Genomic DNA, 12,118 nt, shown 5'->3' on the forward strand with positions numbered 1-12,118 from the left:
AACCATCTTTGTCATTCTCTAAAGACTATTCAAGCCGGGAAACATGATGATGTTTCATATCCTTCTGAGCTTCTTCCTTTTTGGGTTGAGCAACGGCGACGGCCCAGCCACCGGCACGAAATACATCGAACCCAACGAACCCTTGTTTCTCAACATTCCCATCCATCGTGTTCTTAATGAAACTGAGGGCTTAGGGCTGATTGAGCCTTGGGCCAGCAGATATGTCGCTGCCATAGATGAGAAGAGATACGGCGATGCTTTCTGGGCGCGTTATCACATTTTCGGGGAGGTTGTCAACGGTACTGTTGGAGTCACCGACTTGACAGTACTTGGCAGTATTGAGGAAGATGCTATGGAATATAAAGCCAATGTGCCAGAAGATTTCAGTCACGCCCTTTCTGTCTACGCAAACACGAGCAGCAATGATACACATACCGAGATACTTGATCTCCTTTCAACTGTCAGCCTCAAGGACACTACCCATCTTCAAGAACGAGCCACATTCGGAATCAGCTGCAGCGCTGACAATCTTGCCTACCGGAACGCTTGCCTTCGTCTGATAGAGTTCATGTCCACGAGTCGAGCCTACATCGGCGGGCAAAATCGAGCAGTCTTCTCATACGGCAACTGCTACCTGAGGGTCGGTCCGATATCGCGTGGACCTGATATAAACTACTGGACGGCTCACTCAGTAGCTCAGCTGATCGAGGGCCATTGCACACGAGCATGTTGCAATAATCAACTCAAAACGTCGGGATGGTCGCCAGCAAACCGTAGTCACCGAAAGGTTTGCCTAAGTCGAAAAGCATCAGGTTGTTCTTGATAAATTGCCATGAAACAGCGTTGAACATAAAAAATCTAGGCGCTACACGCTGAGGCTGTTTGATTTGAAGAGGTTCATGGCGAAAGGCGTTGAGTAACAAGGAGGTAGTTGCTGATAACCGTATACATTGTGTTGAGGGCAATAAGCAAATGGGACGGAAGCTTAGATCTAGGTTGAGATGACACATGGGTCTGTGGATCGGTGGGTGTAGGTCTCTTTTGGACCTCCTTGTGTCGACCCTAGGCTTGGCAGGTCAATGTCTGGTCGGCTATAGTCCTCTGGATGCTTCTCTCAGAAGCTTGTTGCCGTACTTCTAATGTTCTCTGCTTCATTGTCCCCCTCTCGCTCCATCACACCTAATCGTATAAGTATCGATCCAGAAAGCCCGGTGCTTCCACCTCCTCTTTGCACATTCACCTATCGTGAGCGCTCATATAACATACTCCTCACACGGCAATAAGACCAGCTACAGACCACGCTTATTCACTAATTGAAAACCTTGCCTGCCGAACTCCGCGCCGTGATCGACATCGTTTATACTTCATAAGTTCTGAGCGACTCAATTCTCGGGTTCGCCGATCATCACTCTTAGACTGCAAGTCTCCACAACCCCATCCTTCTGGCGGCCATGGATACGGGGAAAGTGGGGGGGTCGGTTACCATGTGTTCTTTATTATAGTTGAAGCCCGGCCCTCGATGGAATAAGTGAGCCAGAAGACCGATCTTAATGTTCTTCATGACCACAATCTTATTCTTGCACGAGGGTATGGGCCGCTATGACAAAACCAGAACACGGCTCTCAACACATATCACACTCATGGTGATGGAGAGCACCTGCCAAGGTCCATAGCCATAGTAGAGCATGGGTTTCCTTGCAACCTGAACTGTGGTACTCCTACGATTTCTCCAGCTCACGATACCCGGCTCAGTAGGCGTATTTGCCGAACCCTGGATCAAATTGCTTCCTGGATATGAACATTAGACTTGAGTATATTCATCAGGCATAGTGTTAGGGTGAACTTGCTTATGTCGATAAATCCTATGCCAACGCTTGTCCCGGATGTCGACGGAATACGAACATTTGTGACCGATCCTTTCACATAACTCACAAGATGGACGATGGCCGTTGCACTGCGAAGTTGATCAGTAGTGATAGCTAACTAGGAAATGAAGCTCACAGGAACTTTCAGGAGTCTACACCCATTGCAGGTTCGCGGCGACTTACTAGCCTTGGTCTTCTTGGTATACGGCTTCGCATGCTCATCAAGAGGATCGATTTGCGGAATAGGTAAATAGATGATTGAAGTCATTGCTAGAAGATTTTCAAGGGACGTGGAAAAGAGGATGATGATGTCAGAATTTTGGTGTTGACGGACAAGGTCTGCGGAGAAACATGTCGTCAGAGGCCTGTCACGTTACGAGCGATAGTCCGCCTTCATGTGCGGCATACTGTGCGATTTACCTCAATGCTATGAAAGAGATTCTAGCATAGACGTAGTTACCAAGAATGTATGTTATGTGTTCCTACTTTGTTATTCTAACAATAATCTTAGAATAAGAGAAAAAATACCCAAAGCTATGCATAGTTCTTCATGGCCTCCCTCTAAGCTCACTTATAATTATGCCAAGACTTAGCCACTCCTCACCTTAATAAACAGTCGCGTACCTAGACCCTACGCTAAGTGAGAAATAAGTCAAGAAAGCCGTGATAGATGTGCTCGTAAGGATGCACGCGAGAATAATTAAAGGACCGGCAAGGCTGAAATTGGTAACTGTCATTAATAAACTTTTCAACGTGGCAAACTCCGTCGATATCGTCGACAGTTAAGGCTCGGAACAGCCCCACAAGTGATCGGCATTGAATCGGAGGATGCTTGGACCGCCCACTTGCCGGGGCCACGCGTCTCTCCTATTCTCTTTCATCCACCAAGTCTAACTCTGCTCTGATGTTGTCACCTCAAATTTGATCTCTATTGCATCATATCCATTCGCTCGGGATAGCCCCACGCTAGAGCTAGATGCCTACCCGTCCACATGTGAGGACCGGTTGCCGGACCTGCAAGTGCGTTCACCCTGCCCTCTAACGCCACGAGTAGTATTAACATGAGTAGAGCTCGCAAAGTAAAGTGCGATGAAGGCAAGCCGTCATGTCGACGATGCACCTCTACAGGACGTGTATGCGATGGCTATGAGTCCGCGACAACTCTGACATGGTATCGGCCTAATCAACTATCGGCGCGGGACCAGAGAGAAGGGAGAGCCTTTCAGTTCTTCACCAAAATGGCCGGTCCAGTCATGTCAGGCTCCACAGACTCATATTTCTGGACGCATCTAGTCATGCAGTTCAGCCACTTTGAGCCCACGGTGCGCCATGCCGTACTGGCCATCAGCTCGCTTTACGAAGAGTTTGCTCGAGGCTCCAGGATTACTCGTCAAATATGCGGTAGCACCTTTGCTATTGGGCATTATAACGCCGCTATTCAACAGATTAAATCATCTGGTGATGAGTTGTTGATCTTGTTGCTTTGCATACTCTTCGTCTGCATAGAGTATCTCCAGGGAGATATCTATGCCGCTCTCGAGCATTGTCGGCACGGCATTGTGATTCTCAACAATTCGAATTGCCCTGGATGGGCACATCAATACCTTGTCCCCATATTTCGCCGGCTGAGTATCATACCATTCTTTCTCGGCGGTGTCAAATCCATGCGTCTCCCAAGTCTCATTGGGTTTGATCCAGCAATGCCGGCAGAATTCAGTGGTATTGCTGAAGCGCAATCGTTTATCGATAACCTCATGCTTCGATCCATGGAGTGTGTCCTCGACGGAGTGGACGACAACAAATCTGCCCTTGTAACACTACTGAATCAGTGGGAAGCGAAAGCCAAGAACCTGGTGCTGACTATACCAGCCTCCTCCGTCACAGACAGATATGCTTTGTACGGCATGCGTCTCAAGCACAAGGTCACAAGTATATATCTCGAGAAACCACGCGATGCCACAGAAACGTGGTACGATCAACACCTCGACACCTTCCGAGATGTCGTGGAAATGGCAGGAAAAGCATCAGAGACGTGGGAAACCGCGAAACAAGAGCAAGTCCCGGACTCGAGCTTTACTTTTGAGATGGGTTTTTTGCCTCTCATGTTCTTCGTCGTCATCAAGTGTCGGAGTCTTGGAACCCGCATTGAAGCCTTGGCGTGTCTAGCACAGCTTGGTCCAGCCAAGGAAGGCTTGTTTGACGTTGGCACTCTGTACAGAGTTGGCAGACGCCTTATCGAACTCGAACATGGCATCTCCTTAGATGATTGCGCCATTGGCTACAAAGACAACAAACATTCAAATGACATATTGCCGCCAGAAGAAGCACGGTTCTTTGCCATTCCCGTTAAGCACGAGTTGGAAGTCATCACCGGTCAGGACGGCAGCATTCACTACAAGAGGCAGGTTCACTTCCTGCAACGAGATCACCAGGGACGAGTAGTTGCGAGAGAAGAGTACATATCAGATGATAAACCCAGGGGATGCAACATATACATCCCTCCAATGCGAAGCGCACAACGTATGTAGTATAACGAGATGTAAGATGGTCTAGAGTTCGAATCAGGGGGTGCAATTCGCCCAATGACGTCTCCCAAACGAGACCAATAACTTTGATTCGGCCCTGCTTTGTCTCAAGTTGACTGGCACCTTGTGGCCAGTCCGTTTTGGGCTCCACCTCCGGTAGTTTTCCTCAAACTTTATAAGGAGGCCGATCCGAACGTCGTCCAAGCTTGTGGGGCTATCCCGAGGGCAGACGTAATCCTCGGGGTATGTCAATACAACAATTATATAGGCCGTGACATACTTAAAGGACATAAGTTACGGCGATGAGTGCAAATATTTTATCATAGGATATTCATTCTCTTCTGTATGGAATCCACTGAGCACCCTGTTCTAACTTGATCAACTTAACCACTCCTCTCATGCGGTCGACCTATCTCGCTGGCGCTGCACTCTCTGCAGCAGCCGTTCACGCTGTCTCCTTGAGCGACATATGCTCCAAGGCTTATGCCAAGTCTGCTCTTCCCGCTGATGGCTTCATCTCCGGCATCACGATCGACCCGGACTCTGTTCAAACTGCCCTCGTCTCCAACGCTAGTTTCCAGTCGGAATGGTATCCCACTGCTAGTGCCGACTATTGCAATCTCACCTTCGCCTATTCTCACGACGGTATTGACAATGATATCGTTCACGTGTCATATTTACTGCCTGCCCCTAGCAAATTCCAGAACCGCTATGTCTCTACTGGCGGAGGTGGACTTGCCATCAACTCGGGGAGCCAGTACGCCGCTTCTGGACTTATAGTCGGCGCTGTTTCTGGAATCACTGACGGCGGCTTCGGATCGTTCAACACCCAGTGGGACGAGGTCTTCCTCCTGGCAAACGGTACCATCAACTGGCAGTCTGTCTACATGTTCGGTTACCAGGCTCATCACGAACTTGCCCTTCTCGGCAAGGAACTGGCAAGGAACATTTACAATGTTTCCAAGCGCTCCAAGGTCTACTCTTACTATCAAGGATGCTCTGAAGGAGGCCGTGAAGGTTGGAGTCAGGTACAGCGTTTCGCCGATCAGTTCGACGGCGCTGCCATCGGAGCCCCGGCCTTTCGATATGGCCAACAACAGGTCAACCATCTGTTCGGCAATGTGATTGAACAGACCTTGGATTACTTCCCTCCTTCATGCGAGCTGGACAAGATTCTCAACTTAACAATCACTGCTTGTGATGGTCTGGACGGAAAAGAGGACGGCGTTGTCTCGCGCTCTGATCTGTGCAAGCTGCACTTCGATCTCAACTCCACGATCGGTACACCCTACTCATGCGATGCATCCAGTTCAAATGGTGGGCCAATGCTGCGGGCCCGGCAGTTCTCCCAGCCGTCAACCCCAGCCCAGAACGGGACCATTACAGCAGAGGCTGTGGCCGTCATTCAACAATTCCTCGATGGCCTTCACGACTCTCAAGGTCGCCGTGTGTACCTCAACTACCAGCCTGGATCAGGCTTTTCAGACGCTGCTACCTCCTATGATGAAGAGACGGATACCTGGGGCCTGAGCATCAGCGGACTCGGTGGCGAATGGGTCGCTCGCTACCTCCAGCTTCAGGACACCAGCACTCTCGAGAGCCTTGACAACGTGACCTACGACACTCTCAAGGAGTGGATGATCTATGGCATGAACAAGTATGCGGACTCTCTACAGACCACTCACCCCGACCTGAGCGACTTCCACTCCGCAGGCGGAAAGGTGATCCATGTCCACGGAGAATCCGATGACTCTATCCCAGCCGGTTCATCGGTGCACTATTACGACTCTGTCCGCAGCGTCATGTTCCCTGACAAGAACTACAACGAGAGCGTTGCCGCCGTCGATGACTTTTACAGACTATTCCTTGTCCCTGGCGGAGCTCACTGTGGCAGCAATTCCAACCAGCCCAATGGTGGCTGGCCGCAGACGACGCTGCAGACGGTTATTGAGTGGGTCGAGAAGGGTATTGCTCCGGAGACTTTGGATGGAAGTGGCGGTGATATCGACACCATCTGCCGTTGGCCTCTTCGTCCGCTGTGGTCTGGAAACTCTCTTGATTGTGTTTATGATCAGGAGTCTCTTGATAGCTGGACCTATGACTTTGATGCTTATAAGCTGCCTCTTTACTAAGAGTCATGAAACTTCACTTCTAAGGAATTAACTATATTCTATCAATAAATCGCTTATCATTTATTTGTCACTAGCTCATCCTCATATTCATATGGTCAAGTGCGTTGTCTATCATGTCGCTCTCTGAGAAGTAGGCCGTGCACGACAGAAGATGTTGCATTAGATTCATAATAGCACCGTTCGATGGGTTTTCCAGGCGAGGCTATGGTAGATCTCCCCTGATGAACTAAGTTGTGCACATCACTAACAACGATCGTCGGTTTATAGAGGAAAATGCTCATATTGAAGAAAGTAATTATACCTATAAGAATCCAAATACACCTTCCCCTCTCTTACTCTACTTCGCAGGACCGCAGACCTTGTCGATAGACCTAGGTCCGCAGTCGAACCCGCCGTGCTGCCAGCACTGGCTATCCCAGCTGTTGGCTTGAAAGAAGACGGAGTTGATGCACATCTCGTAGGTCTTGGAGTCTTGTCTTTTGTCGGCGCAGAGATGCTCGCATCGATCGCAGTACCGAGCGTAGGAACCGGCCACCTCTTCGCAGGTAGGAAGGCCGACTTCGGGGGTCGGAGTGGCTGCTGCACAAGGGCCTGAAGGCTGGAGGAGAGTCAGTACTAGACTGTGAGATGGGGGGAGTTAACGGACGCGAGCCAGGGACAGCGCCGGGAGGGCGAGATAGAGGACAGATGAGAACTTCATGATGACTAGTTTGTTGATATAATTCAAGATGTGTGCAATTATTAAAGTCTTCGAAGACATCAGGCTCCCTTTATAGTGCCTGAGCTCGGATCTCGGCCTGGGATCTCTCAAAGGATCTTTGATTACGGAGCCCACTCAGCCCACAGGAAGGATCACCGTGCTTTTTTGAAACACGCTTGTTTCCTAAATCTGAAATGCCCGAACAGGGAAACATGTAATTAATTACTTTCTCACGAGCGGTCAAGAGTTTTCAATAGTAAGCGAGGTAATTTTGAACCAAACATGTGAAAATGGGGTTCACGGGTATGATGCGAGTTCATGTGAAGAAATTCACGCTCTTCGAGGTGCTCCTGAGGCATGTTTTTAACAAGAACCTCCCACTAATAGACTAGACGAGCACCGCGTGAGGGACCACTTCTGTGGAGTACCAGCACAGACGCTGACAGGCATGACGCTGCATATTCCAGGCAACTTCCAGCCGCACGGGTGAAGACCTTGTGGTTGTTGTTGGCGCTAGATCATCAGGAGGTAATCAGGAGCGCCGGCTATTTCTGGAGTCGAATCATAGGTAATACGTTCGAGTTGAGAATACGAGGTGGTGGTATTAATGTTAGAGCACGCGGCACGCGCACGCGTATATAGACATATGAAAGGTGAGCAAATGCCTTTGACAATCTTATTCAGACCACTCATCAATTACACAACCTGCTTGGCTGGACAATGCAGAAAACACACAATCTCATCTCACATGGTTCAGTTTGTTGGCACACTCTGTTCTCGCTTTAGTTGCCTGTTGTTCTCCCTACAGGCCATCGTCGAAACGATAAGGAGCCGACCATCGCTACGTCTGTTAGTAAACAAGGTAAAGATTATGGATAGACAACATACCGTGTCGTGGGGCTTGGATGAGTCTACAAAGCGGAGATCTGTACCAAGCCGGATTCGGTTCTCGGGGTCTTTGTTGATCGTTGATGCATGGATCTAGCAACATTAACATTTTGAAGGCGATGGCTAGAGGCAACGTACCATGTGAGGCTTGTGAAACACAACGTCGCCGGCTTCGTACTCTGTCAAAAGCCATTTTCCGTTCCCATTGTCTTTGCTGAACTGGATGGGCCCGTAACCGAGCCACCCAGTACTCATCATGTTTGCGTTGAAAGCGTCATTTCGCTCCTTTTCTGACATGCCACATTCTTTGGCTTTCCTGTTGAACTCGTCCTCGAGCTGCTGACCAAGAGCATCACCTAGTTATACGCCTTAGTACTATGAACACACATGCCAGTAGATTAACTCACTATCTTCGAGATAGATCAAACCACCACCCTGGAGGCGGATATCTCCAATTGGAATCCAGGCAGTCACCGAGGTAGGCTCGCCATACCGGAGAAAGCTCTGGTCGTAATGAACGCCAATGGCATTGTTGTGAGGAGTGTTGTTTCTCAGAAGAGACCTCTTTAGTAGAAAGGTATCCTCCCCCCAGCCCCTGAGCTTGGCGACAAAGTCTCGCAGATCGGGATGGTTGGAAAACTCGAGGTACCAAGGCTCGGTGTGTGCCTTTTCGGCGAGATCGGCGAACGAGCCTGGACCTGTCTGCCCTTCTAAGCAAGGTCCGGCACCAATGCTAGGAAAGTCGATGCCCTTATTCTCAGCGTTGTAGATGCCATCCACAGGCTTAGAGTCAGGCTGCAAGACGCCCGACGGACTGAGGAATTTGAAGTAGGCTTCACGGCAGTTGAGGACATCGGATCGGGGGAGAATGCCCTTCATGAAGAGATATCCGTCTTTTTCATAGCGGGCTTGAAGAACATCGATGGACTCGGAGGGGTAAGAGGGTCTCAATGACCCAATCATGTCCGGCTTGAGAAGGCCATCGTTGACGAGGTAGCCATCCTTGAAGGCGTGCTGAGTGGGCTGAGTAGTAACAACCTCGGCCATTTTTGTACTGATTAGTGAGCCAGGGTCTTTCAAGGATAGAGATTAGGACACTGTTATCTTCTGCTCACTTCCTCATTTATAATACACAGCGTACCACAGGATCATCATTCCCCATCTCCACGTCGAGGTGGGCTCGGAATGCCCTTCCGATACGCCACTCCCGCAAAGGGGAAATAAATCCCGGCTTGATAGAGGGCCTCAATACAAATAAAGTAAAGTTCCGCCGGAAAGTTACTACAGCCGCTTCCAAGCTAATGCGAACCGGCTGCGGGGTGGCTTGTTTGTGGGGAAAGAGGCCATGACGAGTTGAGTTTGGGTAAGACAGGATTGTCAGTTGACCCGGGGGTTATTGCTGATTTGGTATAAAGATGGCATTTCTTACCGAGATAGTTGCCTTGCTTGGAGGAGCACATATGTTAGAGCTTTGGCCTCTGTGGCTGCTTCTCGTCGTGTTACGGAGTACTCGGGACCATCTTCTGCCAAGAGAATGCTTTACGCCATATCAGCAATTCAACGCGACTTCTTCCACATCTTGTAGGTACGAATAGTTGGAAATGGCGCCTAGGGAGACATCGACTGCGTTGCTGCTGTCTATAGAATTGAAATGATCTCCTCTTTCGCCACGACTCCAGCTGGCCATTCATCCCGACCCCCCATCAACCCATGCACATAACAGCTTTCAAGAAACTCATACCCATCTCCCTTGGGTCGAAGCACAACAGGCGAAGAAAACCCATGTAGCATCACAACGACATCACAGACCTCCATTGTAGTCGGTCCAATGCCTATCAGCCCGCGGCTCGTTGTGAAGAAGGCTCGATGATGTAAGGCGAGGCGCATGACCATTGCGAATCTTACAAATGCTTGTTCGCCGGGCGATCGATCTTTGAATGTTGATGTTGGTATAACTTCGTCGTCTGGCAAAGTTGGAAGCACAAGTCCGGGTTCGTCGAGGTACTTTTCAAGAAGCACAAAATCACTGGTCTCTTCGCCTCTGTACTCTTGCATGGGATATTGGCGGCCCATCATCAGTGTCGACGATATCACCGCCGACTCTTCATCTGCCGAGTACATTTGGTTAGGCAAGATAGCATTGCGTATGCGCCTAGCTTGGGTGTCATCGATCGCCGTGCTCTCAAAAACCTGACTGAGGATATCTCGACGGAGAAGAGATCGCATGCTCTTGAAAAAGGTTGCCAGCGCCGATGCATCCTTAACCACATCTTTGCTGGGTGCATCAAACCGGTAACATATATCGTCGATCATCTCTCCTCGACACTTGAGAAAAGTAACGTCGAGAGGATCGATTAGCTCGAGTTTGGTATTGGAATCAAACTCCCCGTTAGGGCTCATCCTGTTGACACCCATGTCTATATCCTCATGCCGAAGATGCCATCTGGGAACCCAAGACGGGATTTGGGAGGTTTCCACGTCTTCGTTTAGTCTTGGCCGGACGAATCTGAGCACATCGAGTGTCTGTGTTTCGATGATGGCGTATTTCGTCGCTGAGGCGAGGATGTCACTGAGGGAGCGCCGATAATCTGCCTTGAACAGACCTTGGAAGGAGTCGTTGGTTTTCTCGTTCCTCTTTACCAAGCCAAGGACTGAGAACACGGCGTCTTTCGGGTCCGTGGAAAACTTTGTCCTCAGAAAGGCGAGCAAGGCGACTAGGGTTCTCGAATCCACGGGAAGCTCGTCATTTGTTTCCGGGGAGAAATAGCTCCACAGCAGGTGAAGGTCTCGGATCATCAAGAATTCCTCTCGAGTGTGAGACCATGCAAGATGCCGGTACAGACTATGGCCTGCTTCGAGGATGGAGGATAGAGGCCTTGTTTCGGTGCCACAGAAGACTGTTGACTCTGGGGCCAAGACTGCTTCTTGAAAGACCTGTGATAGATGATTAGCCTGAACCGTTGGCACTCTTCATGACCAGCACTCACCCATTTCCTCTGGAACCATGGTCGCCGCAAAAGCCGGAACAGGTCTTGCTGCGTATCCTCGAGGTTGAATACAGGCTCCCCTCTCTCTCCTTTGAGTCTCTGTTCAAACGACGCGTTAAAGACTGAACGGGTGAAGCTCGTCGACGATAGCATGGATAGCATCTCAACCATGGGATCCTTGGACTCTCGATCAGCCTCCCTCGCGGCATGGCACACTTTATCCACTGTGTCAAAAGCCGTCTTGGCCGTGTTGTCAGTGTCAGGACCCAGCCAGATTAAACATCGAGTACACTGCGAGTACACGGCACCCATGAGGGATACCTGCTCTCCGCGCTCGGTGATATCTTGCTGGTTGATACAGAGGGCATCTATCCATATCCTTCGGGGAGCATCGGGGAGGCGGAAACGATGGATGACTTCTGATGCGCTGACAGGGATCTTGACGCTGATACCGTCCAGATCGCATGGCTTGCAAGGAGTTGGATCGCCCCAACAGTATGAAATTGCTTCGTAGCTTGGAGGATTCTCGGGCTTGGATCCCTGGTCGAGTGAGAGGCGGGCAACCTCGAGGTGACATGTTAATGGATCTTGAAGCTGGCCGGGTTGGACTATCAAGATCCTGATATCTCCGGCTGCGCTTTGAATGCGCCGATAAGGGCTTGTCATGCTGAATGGTTGCTGTTTAGGGTCAACTGGTTAGTGAGCGTTGCTGTCAAGAGAAGGCTCTGAACCGAAGACGATAAAGAGGAATGCATTTGACTCTACCGCAAAAGAAACGGAGAGTTGATATAAACATCTTGCCATACAAATGGGCCTTCAGCCGTTGCCGGAGATCCGGGGTAGCCAATACCAGTCATGGAAAGTATCTAATAGTGACTTGTGGCTGACAGAGACCAATGATTGATGGTGGGTTGAAAATGGACCAGGGTGGGAAATCAGGCTGGATTGACAGGAACATGAGGCAGTGGGATGGGTCTTGTCCTCCTCCAAGGGTAATAATAAAATTCATCAAACGCTTGAA

General features: G+C 49.8%; 5 protein-coding genes across 5 annotated transcripts; 2 read left to right on the forward strand and 3 right to left on the reverse strand.

Annotated features, from left to right (window-relative positions):
- Positions 1–2,841: 2,841 nt before the first annotated feature.
- NCS57_00316900 (Zn(2)-C6 fungal-type domain-containing protein) lies at positions 2,842–4,393 on the forward strand (the record flags this gene model as incomplete). The annotated part of the gene is made up of 2 exons (XM_053053179.1): positions 2,842–2,885; positions 2,935–4,393. The coding sequence occupies 2 exons, from the start codon at positions 2,842–2,844 to the stop codon at positions 4,391–4,393; spliced, it is 1,503 nt and encodes a 500-aa protein (XP_052918425.1).
- Positions 4,394–4,788: 395 nt separating this feature from the next.
- NCS57_00317000 (Carboxylic ester hydrolase) lies at positions 4,789–6,522 on the forward strand (the record flags this gene model as incomplete). The annotated part of the gene is made up of 1 exon (XM_053053180.1): positions 4,789–6,522. The coding sequence occupies one exon, from the start codon at positions 4,789–4,791 to the stop codon at positions 6,520–6,522; it is 1,734 nt and encodes a 577-aa protein (XP_052918426.1).
- Positions 6,523–6,859: 337 nt separating this feature from the next.
- On the reverse strand, positions 6,860–7,222 carry NCS57_00317100 (uncharacterized protein; the record flags this gene model as incomplete). Its single annotated transcript, XM_053053181.1, has 2 exons — positions 6,860–7,120; positions 7,169–7,222. The coding sequence occupies 2 exons, from the start codon at positions 7,220–7,222 to the stop codon at positions 6,860–6,862; spliced, it is 315 nt and encodes a 104-aa protein (XP_052918427.1).
- An 802-nt stretch (positions 7,223–8,024) lies between these two features.
- On the reverse strand, positions 8,025–9,157 carry NCS57_00317200 (uncharacterized protein; the record flags this gene model as incomplete). The annotated part of the gene is made up of 4 exons (XM_053053182.1): positions 8,025–8,063; positions 8,111–8,203; positions 8,249–8,466; positions 8,518–9,157. 4 exons carry the CDS (start codon positions 9,155–9,157, stop codon positions 8,025–8,027), a joined length of 990 nt encoding a protein of 329 aa, XP_052918428.1.
- A 591-nt stretch (positions 9,158–9,748) lies between these two features.
- On the reverse strand, positions 9,749–11,763 carry NCS57_00317300 (HET domain-containing protein; the record flags this gene model as incomplete). The annotated part of the gene is made up of 2 exons (XM_053053183.1): positions 9,749–11,044; positions 11,098–11,763. 2 exons carry the CDS (start codon positions 11,761–11,763, stop codon positions 9,749–9,751), a joined length of 1,962 nt encoding a protein of 653 aa, XP_052918429.1.
- Positions 11,764–12,118: the final 355 nt, after the last annotated feature.

This window comes from Fusarium keratoplasticum, chromosome 2 (assembly GCF_025433545.1).
Source record: "Fusarium keratoplasticum isolate Fu6.1 chromosome 2, whole genome shotgun sequence".
In the NCBI taxonomy this organism is placed as follows: domain Eukaryota; kingdom Fungi; phylum Ascomycota; class Sordariomycetes; order Hypocreales; family Nectriaceae; genus Fusarium; species Fusarium keratoplasticum.